The sequence below is a fragment of the Ambystoma mexicanum genome, chromosome 7q, assembly GCF_040938575.1.
Source record: "Ambystoma mexicanum isolate Mex_15411 chromosome 7q, UKY_AmexF1_1, whole genome shotgun sequence".
In the NCBI taxonomy this organism is placed as follows: domain Eukaryota; kingdom Metazoa; phylum Chordata; class Amphibia; order Caudata; family Ambystomatidae; genus Ambystoma; species Ambystoma mexicanum.
This window is the reverse complement of record NC_090941.1, coordinates 135047844-135070954: the sequence shown is the minus strand read 5'-3', so window position 1 is coordinate 135070954 and position 23111 is coordinate 135047844. Positions and strand designations below refer to the sequence as shown.

Genomic DNA, 23111 nt, shown 5'->3' with positions numbered 1-23111 from the left:
GCGCCGCCACCGGTGCGAGGCACTTGGTGAACACCCTGGGTGCCGACCTCAATCCGAAGGGAAGGGCTCTGAACTGGTAGTGACGCCCTTGGACCACGAATCTGAGAAACTTTCGGTGTCCCTTTAGGATGGGGATATGGAAGTAAGCATCCTCCAAATCCAAAGACGACAGGAAATCGCCCTCCTACAGCTGACCCAGGACGTGCTGGAGGGTGACCATCCGGAACTTCTGTGCCTTGATGAATTTGTTCAGTCGTCGTAGGTCCAGGATGGGACGCCATCCTCCCGTCATCTTCTTCACGAGGAAGTATCTTGAGTAAACTCCGGAGCCCCGAAGCCTCTTTGGGACGAGCTCGATGGCGCCTTTCTTGAGCATCGCCTTTACCTCCAAGAGAAGTTGAGGGACGTGATGTTCCTTCCTGGCCACGGGGGGGATGCGCGGGCACTTCTTTAGAAACTCGAGTGCGTGACCCTGGGCCAGGGCGTCCAGCACCCAACGGTCGGTGGAGATGGACTCCCACACGCTGACGAAGCTCGGTGGGGGCCCGACTCCACGGCCGGTTCAGTCCTGCTTCGACGAAGCTTTGCCGCCTTGTCCTACTTGGCGACGACGGCGGGGTCCGCCCGACTTTCCTCGTCCCCTGTAGGCTTCCTGTGACGACGAACGGGCCGCTTGACGATAGGTGGAAAATCCACCGCCGGAACCTTTGGAGGCACCCTGCTTGCCTCCGCCGCTCCGAAAGGGCGGCCGTCGTTGCTGGAGAACACCAAGAGCCCAGGCCGTCTCCGTCTTGATGGCTTGTAGGGAATCGTCCACTGTTTTCCCAAACAGGTTGCTCCCGTCGAACGGCATGTCCAAGACTCTGGTCTGCACGTTCTGCCGGAAGTCAGTTGCCTTGAGCCATCCACGCCGTCTAAGGCACACGCCGTTGCCCAACTGGCGAAATCCAGCGTCAGCGATGTCTGTCGCTATCGTAATGGCGTGGTCCGACGCCACTTCTGCTTCCTGCAAGATCTCTAGGGCCTCCGCCCTCTTGTCTGGTAAGAAGTCCAGCAGGGGGGCGATTTTGTACCACAACTCCCTGTCGTAGCGGGCTACGATAGCCAAGGCGTTGGCAGCCTTAATCGTCGTCGCTGCCGATGAGATGACTCTGCGTCCCATCGTGTCCAAATTCTTTCCCTCGCCGTCCGGTGGGGAGGTTGACGCAGAGGCCAAGGCCCCCTCTGCTTTCTTCCTGGCCGCCGTGGAGACGACCAAGTCCGGGGTCGGCTGTGCCCGAAGGCGCAAGGGGGCCGCGTCCAGGACCCGGTACTTCTTCTCGTACCGATCCCTTCTCGCAGGCGTTGTGGATGGGTTCTTGAGGAGGGCGAGACCCTCATCCCAGATATCGTCCAGTAGAGGTACAGCGAGGACCGTCTTCCTCTTGGTCTCGCGCCGTTGATAAAGGAAACCTTCCTTCTTCTCTTCCAGGCAGAGCTGGAAAAGCTCGGATGCCCTGGCGATCATGGCATGAAACGATCCAATCTCGTTGGGCGGGGAAGACCGGGGAGGAGGTGACGACGGGAGATCCTCGTCTGTACCCGTCGCGGCCGTGTCAGTCCCCGTATCATCCCCACGGGTCGTGGACGGGGAGGAGGGCTGAGCAGGGCGCGATGGTTGAAAAGGAGATGGAGGATGAATCCTTCTTCTCTTAGGAAGAGGGATCCCAGAAGGGCCTGGCTCCGGGTCCCCCGTCGGGAGCGGTTCCTCCGTTGGTGGTAACGGCAACCTCGTCCTTATCTCCGAGCATAAGGACTGTATAGCCAACAAAATGGCCGCCGAGTTGTCTTGCGGCACTGGTTGAGGGGATTCCGACGGGCTGTCAGGAGCCCCGTCGGCACCCTCGACGTTATCGTCGTCTCCGACGTCGGGGTCTCTCCCGACGGGCTGGTCTTCTTCCACGCCAACGCCGTGGCTTAAGACTTCGATCAGCTCCTCCTCAGAGGTTGAGGCCGAATCCACGACGACCTCCTGCCCCCCCTTTTTCTTCTCCGTCGGAGGTTTCACGGGGGTCCTGTCGATGGGCATGAAAGAGGACTCCCTCCGCGGTGGCAGGGAGACTCTGGGCCCGAGGTCTCCAACACTGGTGTAGCCTCCACAGACTGAGCCAGGGCCGCCGCGACTGTCTCGATAGAGGCCTTGGCCGGGTGGATCAAGGCTTTCACCACCTTAGGTGCGCTCACCGCCTTCTCCTTGGGGGGAGGGTCACCGCCTCGCTCCCCCTCCGATGGGGCCTTTGAGCTCGACCGGGGCCTCTCCAGGAGCTTCGCCGGGTGCTCGGCCTTCCTCTTACCCGAGCCAGAGCGTTGGCTCGTGGTTGATGGCACCGGGGAGGATGCGCCCTGCCTGGCGCCCATAGAGCCCAACCGTTCGGCACTCCCGATGCCAGCGGACTCGCAGTGCTTGGCCTTCTGTTGGGCCCCCGTCGCCGGGGCGCCCTCAAAGGTCTTAGAAGACCGCTCGGACTTCTTCTTTTTCTCGCCCGACGGGCTCTTCCCTTCCAGCCAGTTGGCGAGACGCAGATGGCGGTCCTTCATGGTCCGCTCCGACATATTGCCGCAAAACGCACAGTCCTTCTCCACGTGCGTCTTGTCCTCATGCAGGCAGTAGAGGCAAAGGGAGTGTTCATCCTCCTTAAAGACATTTTGAAGCTGGCATCCACGGCAGACCCTGAACAGCTTTCCGGGCGTTGAGCTTCCCTTCTCCTGGGCCATGCCGAGATGGGCCTGAGAAACTTCTGGAGTCCTCCAAAAGCGTGGCTCGACGAAATCTTCACCCTTGAGGGGCGTAGAAGAATCCGACACGGGTCCCCGTTGATCGGATAAAGAAACGGTGGAGCTTGAGGCTCTTTTGACCGAAAAAGAGAAAATGTTCCTAAGAAAAAGCGCGAAAAAAGCACTAAAGCTCGAGAGCAATAGCACAAGGATCCCAACACTTGAACGTGCAGTAAAAATCTGAAGATGGCTGCCAGAGGCAAGGCTTAGGGAGATGGCAGTTATTGGCTGTGGTCAGTATGACGCAGAGATCAGTGATTGGTTACCACTACGAAAGACAGATCAGAAACGAAACTGATACTGATTTTTCTTTACCGAGGATTCCCAGCCTGACGACGGGGAATATTCATGAGCATGTGAATCCATGCCAGACCCCATGCTGGAGAAATAATACAAATATTATGGTGACATTCTACTTACTTTTTTTCTAAAATGAGCAGTTTAATTCTTAGTTCTTTGTTCTTGAAATTCGGCTGCTTCTTTTCAGGAGAATGGTCTTCACTGCAATTGTAAAAGAAACAAATTAGTAATTTTGTTTGTATATAGCATTGTTTTTAATTTAGATATTGATTTTTTGAATTGAAATCCTCAGCACCTTCCTTAAAACTATCTTAATCACATAAGATATGTCGCACCAGTTCAATACATATGATATGTTCTTAATGAACAAATTGTATTGCAATGAGTAACTGTAACAAACAACATATCTTTAGTATGTCTTGTGAAATTCATAATGTACCACTGAATACCACAATTTCTGTAACTAAGCTGTTCTAGGTAATAGTGCCTTAATGTCATGCTTAAATTAAAGTAATCAAATAAATACAGTTTTTGAGATTGGAACATAGAGTGTGCATGCATGCAATTTTGTTTCAATATATGTAGTCTATAAATTTCATTTCCAAAATGTTAGTTTAACATGATTTGATAGTGTGTGTATTAAGAAAGTAAATAGTATAAAGGTTTATAAGTGATAGTTGATTTTAGGAAATTGGAAAAAAGACAGTAGATTCATTTTACAGATTACACAAGCTAAAGGTCAGTTTGAAAATGTGTTCATGTACTGTACAGAAAATATGCATACCTGTAGTTTGTGTTCATGCATATGGATATGCATGGAGCTACAAGTAGAAATCTTGGAGACTTGTATAGTATTTCTTGTAGATGGTGCTTGCCAATGATATGACACTTGTACTCAGAGAGATTCACTGTACATTTGCAGTGCTGATCTATGATGATGCAGTTAGATGTTGAGGTCTTGAATGTGATTGGTGCATGGTCATGTGATTTCTCAGCTACATCCAATGAGGGAATGCCACAGAGAGTGAAGTGGAAATGGTAGAAGGGCTGTTCATGTTAAGATATGTTCGCGGACATGGCGGTAGTTCGCGGACATCGGGAGTTACATCCAGGGATTTTTGGGTTCAGAAGTCATGAGAATGAGCTGTGAAAGGTATTGGTCAGGAAAGTTTAGTGGGTGTGTTGTGCCAGGAGAGAGTTTCTCAGATACTCTTTTTGCTGAGAGAACAACAGATAGCTATGGCTGTGTGTTTCAGAAAACAGATTGTTTGGATTTTGGGAGATTCGTGGATACATTGGTTGAAGGTGCATGCAGAAAGCTGTGGAGTAGCTGTAGATCTTGGATTTCCACATGTGGAAGTACACTGGCATGGAGTACGTGGAATGAAGTGGTTGGACTTGCTACCTCTCTGTGCTACTTTGGAAACAAAGCAACATCCAGACATAATTGTAATTCATTGTGGAGGGAACAGTTTAGGACATGTGTCTGGAATTTCTTTGCAATTTGCTATGAAAGAAGGACTTGGGAAAGTCATGGACATGTTTCCTAATTCTCAAGTAATATTTTCACGGATTGCTCAGAGACAAATGTGGCGTTCTTCTTCATTTGGTCCACAAATGGAAAAAGCAAGGCGCAATGTTAATACGGCTGTTTGTGCATTTCTAAGAGATTTTGGCATGTCCTCTTTTCACAATGAAAATATTATGTTTCGTAGTACATACATTTTTCGCAGAGATTAAGTCCATCTTACTTATGCAGGCAATCAGATTTTTCTGAGAAATGTACAAAATGCACTGCGACCTTTTTTAGAAATACAGCATCCATTTTGAAGTAGGTGTTAAGTATAGAGCAAATGATCAGGGCAAACCCAGAGGAACAAAACTACCCAAAGATTTAATTATTATTGGATTAAAAAAACACATATGTTTCATTAGATAAAGGCTAATAATTGTCACAGGTAAGTGAACACCAAACATTCCCAAACAAAAAACATACAGTGAAAATGAAATATTAGTACATACAGACCACAAAGCATCTCATCAGTACAACCCTTTATTATTTTTAAGGGAATTATATTGATATAGGTGTAGACAACATCGACTTGGTGCCCAGTGTATACAATAAACACTGTGGTATAAAAAGTCGACAACTGTTTCAGCCTTTCAGCCAACTTGGATAGCTTTGAATAGGACGGCCTTCATCAGGACGGGGAATTGTGGTCGGGGCTCTGGCAAGAGCTTCCTGTGATGATGATCGTGCTTAAATGACTTTCGCACATGGAATCAGTTTATTCGGTCAGCGCCTGGGGTGTGGGCTGCCAAAGTCCCTGTCCAATCACAATGGATAAGACAGTCAAGTGCTACATATGCAGCATCTTCATGCTTTACAGGGAGTTGCATGTGAAGTGTGTGCTATCAAGCAGCACGTACAGTCTAGTCTAGTCTAGTGTGGTCCCGGTCCCCTCGTCTACGGGTACACCTCTGTAGAAGCTTAAGTATCCCTACTGCATCGTTCGCCGGGATTCTCAGTGTGTTCGTGTCTCGTCGTCGTGGTTGTGGCTTGTCTTAGCGGTTGGGTACCAAAAACACATGTTTTTTTTTTTTGGGAATGTTTTGCGTTCACTTACCTGTCACAATTATTAACCTGTATCTAATGAAACATATGTGGTTTTTGTTCCAATAATCATTACATCTTTGGGTCTTTTTTGTTCCTCCGGGTTCGCCCTGATCATTTGCTCGATATATACGCGTAGTACTGCTTGGCCTACATGACTTTTTTTTATGTGAACTTCAAGAAACTACAAGGAACAGTTTTTTGTCCTGGGATGCCCATCTGTACCCGTCCCAGTTTACTCATGTTGATCCAGATGTTTTGTGCCTGTGCATAGGTTCATTTTGTCTCAATGTAGAATGTATTCCTTCTGGGTTTTATTCTTGGGGATATGCCTTTCCATATTTGCATTCAGCAGATGTACATTCTACAAATAAGCAAATAATGTTGCAAAAAGTGAATTGGTCAGATGTTTTTTCCAATCACATTGTTTCATTTTAGCATGCGTTTCTTTTAATTTATTTTTTCAAATGTATATATATATATGATAGGATTCAGGTTATACCAACAATATATGGGTTTACCAGCTATCTGGTTACTTTGAAAAGAGGCAGATTTTCACAGCATGCTCTCACACTATGCAGCACTCTGCCAGAAGAAGCGCTTTGGCACCTATAATCGGTTACGATCACGAGATAAAAATCATAAAGGTGAGGCCAGCAACCATTGGGTATTTAGATACACCGCTCCAACATGGGGTCTTTCTGCCACCACTGTGTACTCGACATCGAGAGCTGCCATTTAGGCTACAAAGTCTGTTTAGTGTAGATTATCGGAAATCTTTAATCTGAAAAAATGTAGAACACTGCAATTTTAAAGAATGTGCAGGGTTAAAAATGCCTCCTCCTTACTTGCTTGAAAAGGAAATCTACATCTAACGGAAGCTTCTGTCAAAATGTTGTTTAAAAATTGACTTGTCACAAATCAAATGGGTAAGATATATTCTTAAAAAAATAAAGTGTGTCTAAAGCAACGGACCACCCCGCTGTCAAACTATCTACCACTATCATAGAAAGGCAAGCTCAAATTACAAAAATATGTCTGTTATGTTCCTGTGTGGTGGCTAACAATGGTCAAGGTGAAGTGACCTAGGCCCAAGGTCACAAAACAATATACTTCTAGTGCCAACCTGTCCATATGCACCACACAACACTTACACTTTAAAGTTAACATTGCAAGTCGTATTGGCTAAATGAGATGCACTAGTCCTTATGATGTCAACTAGATTAGCTTTACTGGACAGCCAACACGTGTTTCACCCAGACAAGTGGCCTTCTTCAGGGATATTAATCCAGTTGTCCTATATCACGGAGATCAACAACACCCACACAACAATTTCTTCCACTCTAATGATTACAAGGTTGATTCCCACCTATCAAATATCCATAAAGACTGGATGTTCCTCCCACGTATTCCTCATCGCCCCTCCCATCCTGTCCCTCGGGAGAATTTCCGTACATTACACCTTCCTCTCCTCTTTCCTCTGAGACTTGCGGCCACTACCGCCATTAACTTAGTGAAAACCCTCAGGCGGAAGAGAGCCCGTTTGGCAGAACCTAAAACTGAAAAATGAGAACTGCCAATGGCGAACCTCGGGTACTTTCTGTGCTTGTGATGGATAGACACATGAAAGTAAGCATCCTGAAGGTCCAATGATACCATCCAATCCTGGAGCTGGAGGGCCTAAAGGATTTGAGAGAGAGTAACCATTTTGATCTCGTCCTTCCTGAGGAACTTGTTCAGACATCTCAAGTCCAATATGGGTCTAAATCATCCGTCCTTCTTGGGGGGTAAAACAATAAAGGGAGTATCACCCTCAGTTCCACTCTGCCACAGGCAGCAGATCTATGGCACCTTTCCCTAGCAGGGTGGCCTTCTCCTTCAGAAGGAGCAGATCTGGAAACTTGAGGGAGTGGTTCTCTGGTGGGCAAATCAGGAGGCCTTCTCAAGAAAGGGAGGCAGTAACCTTGGGCTACAATTTGCAAGGCCGAAGCATCAGAAGTAATAACTCCGCATTCTTCCAAATGCTGAGTCAGCCTGCAGCTGATTGTATGGAGGCTACAGCTGTTTGGGTGGTGGTATCACCTCAAACTCGCCCACCGCAAGGAAATCTTCTCTGACTCCTTTGTGTGGCCTGGCTGAATTTTTAAATAATATCGAAAGGACCGGCCCCATCAAGATTGAGGAGCCGGATGAGTCTGCTGCGGCTGCCGAATTTCCACAAAAATCGACTTTGCCTAAGCTTTTGATGATTCCAGCTTTTTTAAGCTCTCATCAGCTTTGCTGCCAAACAAGTGGGAGCCATCGAAGGGCATGAGTAACAATCTCGCCTGAACATCAGGCGATATCCAGATTTACACGGCCAAGCTAGCCTGTGCAAAACACTTGCTAGCTGCCATTGCCCAGCTGACACTGTCAGCTGAATCAAGTCCACTTGAAGTGACTGGCACATGGCTTTCTTCCCATCTAAAATGATGCTTAAGAAACCATCCATTACTCCCCTTCCGGGATACGATCTGTAGCAATGGCAATGACATCCCATAGCATGAAGGAACACTTGGACAGAGCACAAGTATCATTGATAGATTTTAAAGCAATGCCACTGGCAGAAAAAATCCTCCTGGCCAAGGTGTCAAATATTTTGTCATCCCTGCCAGGTGGTGTAGTCAGGTAGGCGGCAGCCCTAGATGATGAGGTGGCAGCCTGCACCACCAAACATTCAGGGGTTGGATGTTTACACAGAGAGCATGGATCCACACTAGAAGGCTTATACTTCCTTATGAGATCTTTACTAACGGCAGGGATATTATCTGGAGCTTCCCAATTGTTCATCACTCTACTCTTTAGAGCAGTATGAAAAGGTAGGATGGGATCTTTGAGGACCTTTATCCAGAAAATCTGTCAGGTCGTCCTGCCCAAACTGCAGCAGGCCTCCCCAACTTAGATACTCCGTTACCCTACTCATAGGTGCCCTTTAAGAGGCATCTTCATGAGCAGAGGGCTCTGGACCGGCAAACTCCACCTCACGAGAGGTGTCAAGGCCACTTGCATCCCTCAGAGTCTACCAGGTGTTGCATCCTAGACTCTTCTGAAAAAGGTGTTGCATCCTAGACTCTTCAGGCCTCAACAACATTAGGTGTCCCATACCCCAGGCCAAAAGGAGGAGTGTCCTGTTCAAAGGCCTCGTGCTCCTCAAAAATTGAGGACATTGTATTGAAAAGGTATTTTCCTGCCGGAGGCTTGTAAACCTTTGAGTGTTCCGTCGATAACATCGCCGGCTTCAACATTGAAGACCTCAACGCTTAAGTACCCAACACGAGACTCGTTGAGGTTAGTCGAAAGATGAGGTTTAGGCCTCTCCTCATCTCAAAGTTTCGAGTCTTCTGGAGGGGTGAAGTGTTTTGGGTCTAGGCTCAAGGGCACAAGAGAAGAAACCTTTATAGACACCTTCTCAGTCTTACGAGGATCGACGGGGTCAGAGCTCTTCTTCGGCTCTCTCGAAAGGGTGGAAGAAGCCACCTTCTCAAAATACTTTCAACAATCAGAGGCAAAAATCCCCCCAAAATACTTTAGAAGCCGACTTACATGGACAGATGAGCTTGCAATCGGGTAAGGAAGAGACGGAGGACAAAGATGTATGATGTCTCTTCTTAGCCTTCTTCCAGTTGGACAAAGATGAAGAATGGTGCAATCTACTCCTAGACCGCAAGCGCTTCTTAGAGCGCTTCGGAGGTGGTGATTCACCAATCAAGCTCTTCTCATCAGAAGACCTCCTTTTTGAAGGAGTTGTTGATGGGGACTTGGATGGGGGCCTACCCACAGCGAGTTTCCCCTTCATCGTTTTTCCCGTCATCGACAGACAGGAACGACAGTCTTCTATCTTGTGCCCGATTTCGAGGCACCAGAGACAAATGCAGTGTGGGTCTGTAGTGGACTTCTTCGACCCACACTCGCCACATCTCTTAAATCCTGTCTTAGGAGTCAGCATTTGAAAAACAACTGTTGACATACAAAGTCAAAGAACCGATCTGAAGCAAACTGTTCAGCAGAAAAACGGAACTGAACTAATGGGTGCAGTGCATGCTATATGTACAGTCGGTGACATCATGCTCGCGAGAGGGCATAGGCCGTCAAGGGGCATGAGTCGATGCATGGCACCCTCTACTGAGAAAAACATTTCTGAAGAAGCTGACGCTGGATGGAAGATATCAAAGACGAGAAATATGTTTGAGGACACAATCCATTTGAATTGGACTTTTGGACTCACTGATGATGGACAAGCACATTTGTTCGTTTTGTGTTAGGTAGGGAAAACCCATAATTAGGGCTAGTTTAGAGTTTTCACCATTTCATTTAATCAATAAAATACTTGGAAATGGAAGATCTCAGTCTCTGTCCTTCAGACCCACCATGCACTCTTCACATATCGGTGCCGTGAGCATGGGCAGGTTGGGAATACACCTACATCAGTAGGCCTTATTCCTATAAAGCCACGAATCTCATGCACATTTCTTGGGGTTCTGGCTGTCTGAATATCCTGCACCTTCTTCGGGTTGGAAGTCACTCCTTCACTGAGAAGACATGACCAAAAAAGATTCTATTTTGTTTCAGAAGAACTTACATTTGCTCCTGTGCAATGTGATGTCAATATCCTGCAGCCTTTTTAATACTATTCTCAGCCTTTCATGGTATTGCTTTTTCATCTTGGGCAAGTATCAGTATGTCGTAACTGATCTGGAGGATGCCAATGGCTTTCTGGAAAACGTCTGCTGCAGAATAAATCCCGAAGTTGAGCCTCCTATAGCTTTTCAGACCCATGTAGCTGGTGAAAGGTGTTACATATAGGATGCTGAGTTAATTGATGCTATCTGGACTTCGGATCCAGCTTCAAAAACCATTGCGCTTCACTAACATCAGCAATGGTTTCATCATGGTAGGGGTTGTGTCTTAACGCCTATTATTTTTCTTTCTTTTTGGCAGGTCACGCCCTCGATTGCCAATTGCGTCCCCTGTGTACCAAGTAACCCAGCACTTGCATTTCGAAGCTAGCTCACAGGTAAAGATAACTAGCACACACTGTCATAGCATGAAATGCCCGCCTGTGCACAAAGACTTTAATCAATTTCCCACGCATCTACACCCAGCTGCTCAATGTCACTGCTTACGTAGTAAAGAGCAGGGCGATTCTTAAAGAATTTACTCACCGCAATATCACATTTGTGACTTGCAGATTGCACGCTGTGTCATGCAGAGTAATTTACCTGTTGAGCTATCCCATGTTTAAGTATTGAAAAGAAACGGGTGGGGGGGAGCACCAACAGCATTTCAGACATATAACAGATATAACAGAGTACAATCAGGGGAAGGAAGCAAAGATTAAGAACAGAGCTATCTGTAATATATAGACACAAAGCCGAACTCACCCACCAGTTTCCATCGCAGCAAGGCAGAGGGAAAGGCTGCGCCCTGGCGCCTCTATTGTTCAACTTGTAGATCAATGACCTGTATGCATTTCCTTTCACTGACAGTAATACCCTAAAAACAGCCAGTCAACCTATGGGCATGTTGTTTGAAGCAGATACTGCAGAGTTAATGGCTTCAACACAGGGTGCACTATAGGCATTTACTGACAAATATACCATCTTCATTGATAGTAAAGGCTTATTTGACAATAGATCTAAATACAAGATTATGGTGGCGCCAAAACCCTAGACTGTTACAAACTATGGCTTATAATTTATTGAAAGTTCAGACTGTTGATAGGGAACAAGTTACTTACCTGTAACTGTTGTTCTCCAGCATGGGTCTGGCATGGATTCACATGCTTGAGGACAAAATGGACTTAGGCTTCCCCACCTGTTCAACACTGGCCTGGTTATGGAAGCAGCACACTATTTACAGATCACTACCAGTTGTCTGTACACATGAGACACACAATGTTCATGAAAATACAATTACAATTGTTTATAATTACCGTGGTTTTTAAAAAAAATAGCATAACATGGCTATTAACAATGCAAAACAACATAACAACAAGAAAGCTATTTGCTTGCCCGTAATGACCAGTGTATTCAGTGTTTAGGCATATTATTCAACCTCATTACATTGTTTCTTTACAATCACTGATTTCTGGTGAGGGTTAGTAAAGATAGTGACTTAGAATGTGGTCCAGTTGACCTCACATCTGTCTAGTCGACACAATAGTAGTGTTTCTGGCACTCAGTAAGTGAATGCGATACTGGTGCCGTCTTCAGGACGAATCTAGTGGACTTTCGGTTATCGCTTGATGTACCACTGTGTTGGGGCATCTAAGGGCAAATAACAATAAAAACAGAGTCAGGGGGTGGGTGTGTCTCTACAGGCGAAAAAGTCCTGTATTTAGTGTGCTGTACATACTCCTACCTGGGCCGTAGCTTTATTTGTGTGGCAGGTTAGCGCGGAATCTGGTTACAGTTCTTTGCTTGAAGCGCCTTCTGTGCGCTTAGATTAATGGTCTCCTGATTCTCTAGGAGGAAGTGCTCAGCTTCGTGGCTGTAAAGTAAGACACGAATATTTTAGCACTATTGTGTTTTTTTTGTTTTCCTACATCTACAAGCCAGTGAGGCTGTGATGGTGGCTAGTAACAAAGGATGCATGCCGATTATAGGTAATATAGCGTGCGTGTGCTTGGTGCTTAATATTAGTACAAGTCCACAGGGGTGAAGGGTAAATCATTCAGTTGTTGTGCTAACCACGGGGAATGGGAAAGCTGCATCCGTGTGCTCAGTGCTTGATCTGAGGCCGAGTGCCCAGGGGTGAAAGGTGAGTCCCTCGGTTTTTTCATGCTGACCGTGGGAGCCCTGTGTCCGGTGGGGACAAATGCTCCATTGGGCTGTGTATGGCTCATAATCAGCACGGGCGGCTAACTGCTTACAAAGGGAGTATTTTCCTTACCTATGCGTACCGTGGCCACAGCTCGCTTATAACCGGTGTCTGTGGTCACGCGCATGCGCCGGTGCTATTTGTGCTCACGTCACTTGTTGGCGCGCGCCCGGGGATCGGGCGCATGGGCGAATGATTAGCTGAGGGAGTAGTATCTCTATTCCGAGTTCAGCTATTTCATATGTGCTGTATACTTATACTGTTACTGTGTGTAAGCTACTTAGCATGTCATGTCTCTGCACTTCACACTGTGCTAATTTGCGTGTTTATGCACACGGGCTGTACCTCATAGTGCTGCATGTTGTTGTTACAACTTTGACGTTGGTTATACACAAGTTCTCCTATTTCGCTGAGTTACAAGGTAGTTCATGATTACAATTGAAAATAATATTTTTGGTTACAACATGTTATACTTCTCATCTGTGAGTGGGAGTCTCATGATGCCACTGTGCATATTGGACATTTGTCACTCGCATATTCTCTTATTTCACAGCGATGCAAGATCATTACTGTACCATTCATAATTACAAGTACTGATCATTTTGGTCGATCTATTGTTTTTAGTTACAACGTTCAATGCTTCTCAAACGTGTGTTGGAACCACATAATCCAACTGTGAGAATTTCAACAGAAGAGGAGCCATACAACATTTCACAAAGGTTGAATACCAAAATGTGCACAAAACTTTCAGAAAAAGAGATTCCACTCTATGGACACATTTAACCCGTTCTTCACCGTATCTAGACGGTGTATCCATTTCTGCTCAAGTTTTCTTAGCTCTAAATCTCTGTCACCCCTCTGGCTTTGGCCTCGATGGTTTCAATTACACACCATCTTAGTTCTGTGCGTTTGTGTTGGTATTTCATGAAATGCGCCAGCATAGGTTTGTCCTCCATTTTGTTTTTTAGGCAGGACCTATGTTCACAAAATCTTTGTCGTATTTCACGCTTGCTTTTACCTATGTAATATAGGTTGCACGGGCATATGATTAGGTATACGCTCCATTTTGTCAGGCAATTGGAGAAAGTTTTGTGTTTCCATATGGTGCCATTTACGGATCTCTCTTTCAGGTCTTAAGTGAGGTGGCATACAGAACATTTTCTGCAGCGGTAATGTCCAACCACGGGTGGGAGCTGCCAGAGAGTAGTTTGGGTACTTGGTGTTGATTTTTCTGTAGGGTACATGTGTACCAGGCGATCTTTGATGTCTTTGACACCGGATTCACATGCTCATGAATATTCCCCGTCGTCAGGCTGGGTTTTGTTTCGTTTCTGAACTGTCTTTCTCCTAATAACCAATCACTGGTCTCTGGGTCATACTGCCCCCAGCCAATGATTGCCCTCTACCTAAGCCCCTCCTCTGGCAGCCATCTTCAGATTTGGTAGCACGTAAAGTGGCAGTATTACCAAGTGAAGAGTCGCAGAGGGGTAGGAGGGAGGGTTTGCATGTGAATCCATGCCCGACCCATGCTGGAGAACAACAGTTACAGGTAAGTAACTTGTTCCTTCTCTAGCATGGGGTCTGGCATGGATTCACATGCTCATGAATACAAGAATACATAGCAGTACAGACATGCACAACCACGGGAGGTGGCAAGGCTCAAAATTAAGCATTTCATCACTCAACATTAAGCATCTCTTACCTCCTCACCAGGCCCACCTTCAGGCGAACAGGTTGCACAGCACTGCCTGGCCGACTCTGGACTCCTCCCTGGAATCCCGGTCGACGCAGTAGAATCTCGTGAAGGTGTGCGTCTGCCTTCACGTAGCAGCCCTGCAGATGTCCAGCAGGGGCACACCAGATAGGAACGATGTGGTAGTGTTGAGACTTGAGTGTCGTGTAGGCAGTAGAGGCCTCCGTCCCCAAATGCCGCACAGGGAGAACTTAACGCAACTCTCTGTGCAGCCGTTGAGGTCACAGGCGAAGCTGTTCGAATGTCCAAGTCCGGGAACGCGAACCTCGGGGACCCCACACTGCTGCAAGAAAATGCGGATTAAGTACCAAGCAAGAAACAGTACCTACAGTATTAGAATAACTGGAAAGGTCTTACCAGTCAGGGTCAAGGAGGGGATGAGGAACCTAGTGGAGAGGTCCGGGACCCACGTGGACGGCAGTACCCCAAGAGGAGTAGGCTCAGTTGTTCGCCTGTCAGCAGGAGCTGTGGAGCTGTGAAACTGTGAGGCAAGGAGTTCAAAGAACCAGGGTGCAAAAGGGTGATCCAGGAGGCAGTCCAATAACAGTCCGTGGTCGAGAGCCGTGTATCACTGTGCAAAGAAATCCGAAGAGGTAAATCCAAGAGGAGTCCAGTAAAGCAGGCCAGGTCGATTCCGTGAGATATCCAAAGATGATTCAAAGTCCGTAGCGCCAAACAGAATGCAGAGCACAGCTGAGAAGCAACGAATACCCAGGTTTCCGGGTTTATGTACTCGCGCTTCTGGTCACGTGATGCGTGGCATGGTCACGTGATCGGGCAAGAGCATCACGTGACCTCACAGTCCCGCGATGCGGAAGCTCAGGGTTAGCCCTTCGCGATCCTATGCGCCAAGGCAATTGCCAATGTAGGAACGGCCGTAGTCTGACAGCCGTCCTATTACGGACCAGGCGCGGGTGTGCCCGCAAGACGTGTGTGAGTCCACGTGAGTCCCGGGGAAGGGGGGAAGTGAGAGAAGGGCGGGACTGGGGATGAGGGAGTGCCCTGGGGACCGCATGATGAGGGATCGTGACAGGTAGCAGCGATCGCCCTGGTCTAATGAGCTCTCCGACGGCCGGGCAACGGTCGGTTTGCCAACCGGTGACAGTGCATGATGCAGCCGGAGAGCCATCTGGAAATGGAAGCCTTCGAGAGGGCCTTCCCTTGGTTCCCAGTTCCAAAGTTCACAAACAACTGTGATGTCATCCGAAAACTCTTTGTGCGGTCCACGTAGAACTTCAGCGCTCTAGCTACATCCAGCGAGTGCAAAGTCCTCTCAGCCGGCGACGAAGGTGACGGGAAGAAAACAGGTAACACCAAGGGCTCGTTGAGATGGAAGTCCGATGGCACCTTGGGCATAAAGGAGGGGTGCGTCCTCAGCACCACCCTCATATCATGAAAAGTCAAGTATGGAGGTTTACAGGAGAGGGCCTGGATCTCTCCCACTCGTCGTGCAGAGGTGATGGCCACAAGAAAAGACGTCTTCCACGACAGGAACTTCAACGGTGCCGAATGCAGCGGCTCAAATGACTGCCCCATGAGCCTGGACAGCACCATGTTGAGCTCCCACGCCGGGGCCAGAGCCTTCACCGGCGGGAATGACCGGACCAGGCCCTTCATAAACTCCTTCACCAGGCGATGGGACCAGAGAGATGATCGCCCCAGGGTCCTGGAGTAGCGGGAAATCGCTAGATGGATCATGATGGAGGCGTGAGCCAGCCCCGCCTTGGCCAGCGACAGTAGGTACGGCAGCACCTGAGGGGCCGTAATCTGCAGAGGGTTAATCTTCTGTGCACGGCACCAGACAGAGAACCTCTTCCATTTGTGTCCATAACACTTGAGAGTCGAGGGCGCCCTGGCCTTTGCAAGCACCTCCTTGCAGTCCGCTGGGATATCGTACCCTCCAAACACTAGCACTGCAGGAGCCAAGCCTGCAAGTTCAGCGATGCCGGATCGCGTTGGAGGATGGCGCCTCCTTCTCGGACGAGGAGATCCGCATCCATCTGCAGTTTGACTGGGGGGGGGGGGACGCTGACATGTCCAGAAGGTTCAGGAACCAGATCTGCCTCGGCCACGCTGGTGCGACGATCCTCCTGCACCGGGATCGTTTGAGTTGGTTGATGAGTCGCAGCAGCAACGGCAACGGAGGGAACGCATACAGGAACAGGCCGTCCCAGGGGAATGAGAAGGCATCGCCCATGCTCCCCGGCAGGGGAAACCTGCTGGCGAACCTCTGGCACTTGGTGTTCGCCACCGTCGCAAACAGGTCGATCTGGGGATTGCCCCATCGTCGAAAGAGGATTTCCACTTGATCCTGCCGCAGTTCCCACTCATGGCACGAGCGCAACTCCCTGCTGAGTGCGTCGACGATGGTGTTTTTTATTCCTGGCAGGTGGAAGGGTACCAGAAACATCCCTTGGGCTACGGCCCAATGCCACAGATCCTGGGCCTCCTTGGATGCTGAAGAACGCTTGAGGCACGAGCCGTCTCCGTGTCGGCCTTGATGGCTTGCAGCGACTCGTCCACTGCCTTGCCAAACAGGTTGTTCCCATCGAAGGGCATGTCCAGGACACTGGTCTGTATGTCTTGACGGAAATCGGTTGCCTTGAGCCAACCGCGTCGGCGAAGGCAAACACCGTTGCCCATCTGGCGGAAGCCAGTGTCTGCAATGTCCGTGGCTACCGTTATGGCGTGGTCCGACGCTACCTCTCCCTCCCGTAGGATCTCTAGGGCCTCAGCCCTCTTGTCAGCCGGGAGGAAATCCAGTAGAGGAGCGATCTTAAAACCATAGCTCCCTGTCGTAGCGGGCTACGATCGCAAGGCCGTTGGCCGCTTTGATGGTAGTCGCCGCCGACGAGATGACCCGTCGTCCCATGGCGTCCAATTTCTTTCCTTTACCGTCCGGCGGGGATGACGAAGTTGACGCCGTTGCCCCTGCTGTTTTATTCTTGGCTGCCGCAGAGACAACCGATTCCGGGGTAGGTTGCGCCCTAAGGCACATGGGGGCGGAATCCGGAACCCGGTACTTCTTCTCGTACCGGTCTCCCTTGGCAGGGGCCGTGGATGGGTTCTTCAGGAGCAACAGCCCCTCGTCCCAGATGTCGTCGAGTAACGGGACAGAGAGGACCGTTTTCCTTTTGGCCTCCCGTTGTTGATAGAGGAAGCCTTCCTTCTTCTCTTCCACGGGGCAGAGCTGGAAGAGCTCGGATGCCCTGGTGATCATGGTGTCGAAGGAGCCAATTTCGTCAGGCGGGGAGGCCCGAGCAGGTGGCGATGGAAGGTCCATCCCGTCGTCATCCGTCCCCGTAGTGGCGGTCTCTGTTCCTGTATCGTCCCTCGGCTCAGGAGACGGGGAAGAAGGCTGTGCGGGCCGAGAAGGCTGAAAAGGAGGGGGTGGATGAATTCTCCTCCGCTTGCTTGGAGGGCTTTCCAACGGTCCAGGCTCCGCTGGGTTGTCCGTTGTTGGTAAGGGCAACTTTGTCCTTATCTCCGTACAAAAGGCCTGGATCGCCATCAAGATCGCCCCCGAGTTGTCTTGTGGCCCAGGGACCGGCTGCGAGGGGCTTGACGGTTGGGGAGTGGAATCCTCCGCCTCCACGTGTTCCTCGTCGCCACCGCCGTTGCTTTCCTGGTCCGCCTCTTCGGGATCCTTCCCGTGGGACCGAACCTCCTCGAACTTCCTGCTCAGGACCTTTACGACTCCAGCCATTTCTTCTTCAGAGGCTGCATCCTTGTCCGTGATGGCCAATGGCCCCCCCCCCTCTTTTCCCACTGGGGTTTTCACAGGGGTCTTATCGATGGGCTGAAAAGATGATTCCCTTCACGGTGGCATGGAAACTCTAGGCCCCGAGGTCGCCTCCACAGGCTTCGCGCCAGGGCCACCACGACTCCCACGATAGAGGCCTTAGCAGGGTGAATTAAGGTCTTCGCCTTGGGGGAGGATCACCGCCTCGCTCCCCCTCGGCTGTTGTTGGGATCGACCGGGACTTCTCCCAAAGCTTACCCGGGTTCTCCACTTTCCTCTTCTCCGAGCCAGAGCGTTGGCTCGTGGTTAATGGCGTCTGTGAAATTGCACCCTGCCTGGCAGCCGAGGGGCCCGACCGTTCGGCGCTTCCGGCGCCCGCGGTGCTTAGCCTTTTGTTGGGCCCCCATCGACTGGGGCGCCCTGAAAGGATTTAGAAGACCGCTCAGACTTCTTTTTCTCACCCGCTGCTGGGCTCTTCCCCTCCAGCCAGTTGGTGAGACGGGCACGACGATCCCTCATCGTCCGCTCAGACATGTTCTTGCAAAACGTACAGTCCTTCTCCACGTGCGTTTTGTCTTCATGAAGGCAGTAGAGACATTGAGAATGTTCATCTTCCTTGAAGACATTCTGCAGTCCACATCCACGGCAGCTCCTGAAGAGCTTGGGTCCGGGCGTCGTGTTTACTTTTTCCTGGGCCATGTCCACGTGGGGTAGGCCTCAAATATCTTCCGGAAGCCTCCGAGAAGTGAAACTCAACGAAAATTCTGCCCTCGATGGGAAATGATTAATCCGAAACCGGTCCCTGTTGATCGGAAGTAGAAAAGGTGGAGCTTGAGGCTTGATTGACCGAAAAATGAGATGAAATCTCTTTGAAAATTCGCAAAACGCAGTAAAGGTTCGAGAGCTACAGCACAAGGACTCCCAACACTTGAACGTGCAGTAAAAATCTGAAGATGGCTGCCAGAGGAGGGGCTTAGGTAGAAGGCCGTCATTGGCTGGGGGCAGTATGATCCAGAGACCAGTGATTGGCTATTAGGAGAAAGACAGTTCAGAAACGAAACTGAAACTGATTTTTTCTTTACCGCAGATTCCCAGCCTGACGACGGAGAATATTCATGAGCATGTGAATCCATGCCAGACCCCATGCTGGAGAAGTTTGATTATCTAGGTATGTGACACTGAGTTGGAACAAGTATCGTAAAAAAAAGGCAATTTGGATGACAAACTAAATCTGCTTTGTTCCCATTTGCCAGGTCTACAGGTAGTCATCCTATTAAAGCTATGTTGTTGGCATATCTGCCCAAAACCGTGTGAAGACGTGCAAAGGGGACAGGGTCTAGGGGATATACTAACACAGAAGCAAGAAAATCAAATTGGTGTGCCTCTCCTAGGTCACCTCCGTCTGCTCTCAATGCAGAACTTGGTGTTGGTTATCTTGTTTATTATTTAGCAGCCAAACCTTTACTTTTCTGTTGTGCAATTTGGACAACCCTGAGGCTACATTTTGAAGGAGGATTCTTGGGCACTTACTGAGTAGTAATGGCAGGCGTCTAATCAAGTGGTTGAGACACACAAAGTCAATTTGGAGTGCTAGTGTCTGGGCCATTGCTACCAGAGTGCCTCGATTCTAAGTCTAAAGGACTACTTAAGACTCGTTTTTTACACACTCGGTTTGTCTCCAAATGTAAGGAATGATGAAACCATCAGTTTGGTTCAATTCAATAGTCTTGTTCTTTTTAAATTTAGGAAGAATACATTTCTTATAAAAGCTGAAAAGGAAAACTGGAAAAAAAGAAACAGAACAATTGTGAATGGTCTTTGTGATCCAGATATTACAGAGGATCTATTCCATTTTATGTTTTTTTGCTCATCTTATTTTTCTTTGAGGCAGAAGACAATTGCTCATGCTTTTAGGTGGATTTATGGTGGACAATGTAGACCAGAGCTAATGCTTCTTCTAGTTGCTGAACAGTGAGCTAGTGCATTATGTTGAAGAGCTATTCATTACGGGCATTTGAAATTAGGAAAAATACTTAATTGTTCAAACAATTCAATGATATTGATTGTTGTATGAGCCACTTCAATATTTGTTAACACTTAATAGATAAAAAAAAGATACCATTTTCTTTTCAGTTTTGTTTTATTTGAACAATAATATTCTATGAAGTATTCTGTTCTATAACCTTTATGTTTTAAATAATCCTTTACTCAAATAAAGTGAAGCTAGTTTGGATCAATTCAAACAATGTACGAGTGATGTGATCTAATCAGTGTTAATATATATGATAACATGAACTGCTGATGCCGGCAGGGGGCATACCAATGTGATGTCACCACCTGTTAAGTGGCGTGTGATGACGCTTGTGCATTACAACTTAACTGACACAGCTTTACGTTCTACAATACAGTGAAGTGTCCAGGAAGTGGCCTGGGGTGGCACGTGCTACACTTGGAATCTGATTGGCCACCCCCTTACTGTAAACTATAATCATTGTGTGTGTGTGTCCTCATACTTAATGCCACCTCCGCATAAGTCAGTGCCCCACTTGGGCCACTCCAGTCAAAAGAGTCTGGACACGCCACTGTTACAGTAGCAATAGAACCGATTATGTGTGGTTGAATAAATGCAAGTTGTGAAACTGTATAAGGCGGCGCAGAAGAAAAAGACATCCATCATATACTTGCAAACGAAGAAGGAAAGGGCATGCACGCTTTTTTTATACATACCTTCTCTCTTTGATGCTCTTTAAGTAAAAATGAAGTAGCTACAAGAATGGGATGACATAAAAACCACAAGAGACAGCCCTGAAACAAAAAAGTTGCAATTAAAACCTGTTCTAGCTATGAAAAAAAGAATATCAAACGAAGTCTTAGTTTTTCTAGCTAAGAATACATGACTCATGTTATTGTTGTATGTTTTGTTTTTTCGCTACCATGCAATGTGTAATTGTATGAATCTTTCTTAGTACTTTTAATCAGTGACACGATAAGGCGATGCAGTTCTTAAACCAGAGTTCTTTTACAACAAGAAAACCTACACAAAAGCAAAAATGTTAGTTTAGCAAACAATGCGGTGCACTCACAGAAAAGAATGTGAACATAAAAGAAAAAACACAAACAGTCCCTTGGTTTATCGTCTAAGGAATGTATAAGATATAGGGAAACTGTTCTTAATGTTTAATTGTGTTTATAAGGGTTTTCTTATTCCGTACTTCCAATGCCGACAGGCTACTTACAAGTGTGTATGCAGTGAGGAACCAGTGATTCTTCAGGGATCGTGCCAAGATTCCTCAGGAAGCCCATCCTACATTTGAAAGTTTTGTTTTTGTCAAAAGTTAAATTCAATAGCCTCTGACAAAATGTTACTTGTAGTGCATATGAACCACTCTATAGCCTATTGACTAATGGGCTACTAGCAAGCATTATATGAAACAGGGGCTAATCAGGTGTTCTGCAGAAACTTGATTCAGGCACAAATTGCAGAACTGGAAGCTGCTGGGATGAGAAATCATAGTGTAGGTTGGCCGAAAGGAAGGACCTTGAATTACTCCCAGGCCTAGAAATTGCCGTTTGCAACTTCAAAGCAGTTGTTAACCATCACCAATATGAATAAAGACAGTGAAATGAGGTGAAAGAACAAATTATATCATTTGATAGTTTTGGCTATTCCTCAGCACTGCATGTGCTGCCTATAATCCATTGTCATTAGGATAGGAAAGATATAGGGTATCTGGAAGGACAAAGTGGGCCTCATCACGAGTTTGGCGGTAACCCTTAAATGTGGGGGTAATGCTATTACCGCTGCATTTAAGGGTCGGCCGAATTACAGGCTTGGTGGATTTCCCACCAGCTCTGAGCTGGTGGCAAATCCGTCGTGATTTTTGACGCTATTACCGCCAGCGGTAATAGCGCCGAACATTCCCCTTTGGCTCCAATGAGGAATGGGAAATTCTCAAATGGGGACTTACCGTTCCGCCAAACCCGTGATCCAGCGCTAATAGCGGCGGGGGGTTTGGCGGTAGGGCTAATTAGCGCCCAACTCGTGATGAGGCCCAGAGTCTGAGGGTGTTTGGCTTTTTACCTACCCAATGACTTCAGAGGCGTAGACAGGGTAGGGCCTGAGCGGGCAAGGACCACCCAAAACCTGTAAAAGCCCACTCAGCAGCGCTCTATGGGCATTTTCAGATGTTAATGTCACTGTGGTGGGCCCAAGTACATCAGCCTCAGACCCCACTTGTTGGACAATACTGGCTACGCCTCTGAATGACTTCCCATGGCCATTTCCACCCACGCTTTTGCCCTCCTGCCCAAAACACCCCTTAACCTGCCTTTGAGCAAGATCTCTGCTTTTAAGAGGCTGCAAAAGTTATTCATAATTCTACCGAAAGGTAATGGCCTTAACTGCAGGTGTAAAACATCTCCAATATGTTTGTCCTTGCACTGAATTCATGTTAAAAACGAGCATTGGCAGAAACAACAATGTTAACCATGTCCCAGCTTTTTGCGATTTCGTGGCTTTTTAGTACCTTTGTGGCAGTGCCTGCAACATGCATATCTCATGCCTCGACAAAAGGCACAATTGTTGGCATTGACAATGCTAATTTTAAACAGCACCCAGGAAGCAGTCATCTGGGGAAAAAAAGGTTATGAATGTCAGACAGATGCGTGATGCGGTGCACAGACAATAGCAGCAAGGTGTCCAAGGGTATTGAAAAATGCTGTCTGGTGTAAAAAGTGCCATCAGGGATTTTGAATCCGTGTATGGGCCAATCTGATGGAAGGAGCATTTCTTCAGTTCAGTGCAAAGTCTGTGAAGCGCTTGGCGCTTTTGAAAAGCAGTACTAATTCAATTAGTTCTGGAAGGACAAAGTCATAATTTGAGTTTACCTTGAAATTACAGCATTTTCCATGTTTAAGTACATGCTAGCAAGTGGGATATCACAGAAAATGTGCTTAGACTTCCAATGTGCTTATTTTTAAGGAAAACCTTTTCATATTGTGTACCCCTGGTCTTACACAATAAGAGTAGA

The 23111-nt window shown here is 47.7% G+C and overlaps 1 protein-coding gene across 1 annotated transcript in view; it reads right to left on the bottom strand.

Annotated features, from left to right (window-relative positions):
* Window positions 1-23111, bottom strand: part of GPR180 (G protein-coupled receptor 180) — a 550950-nt gene that overhangs the window by 83677 nt on the left and 444162 nt on the right. Inside the window, exon 8 of the mRNA XM_069639768.1 lies at window positions 20809-20886. Within this exon, the coding sequence (XP_069495869.1) occupies window positions 20809-20886 (78 nt within the window). The remainder of the gene's footprint in view (window positions 1-20808; window positions 20887-23111) is intronic.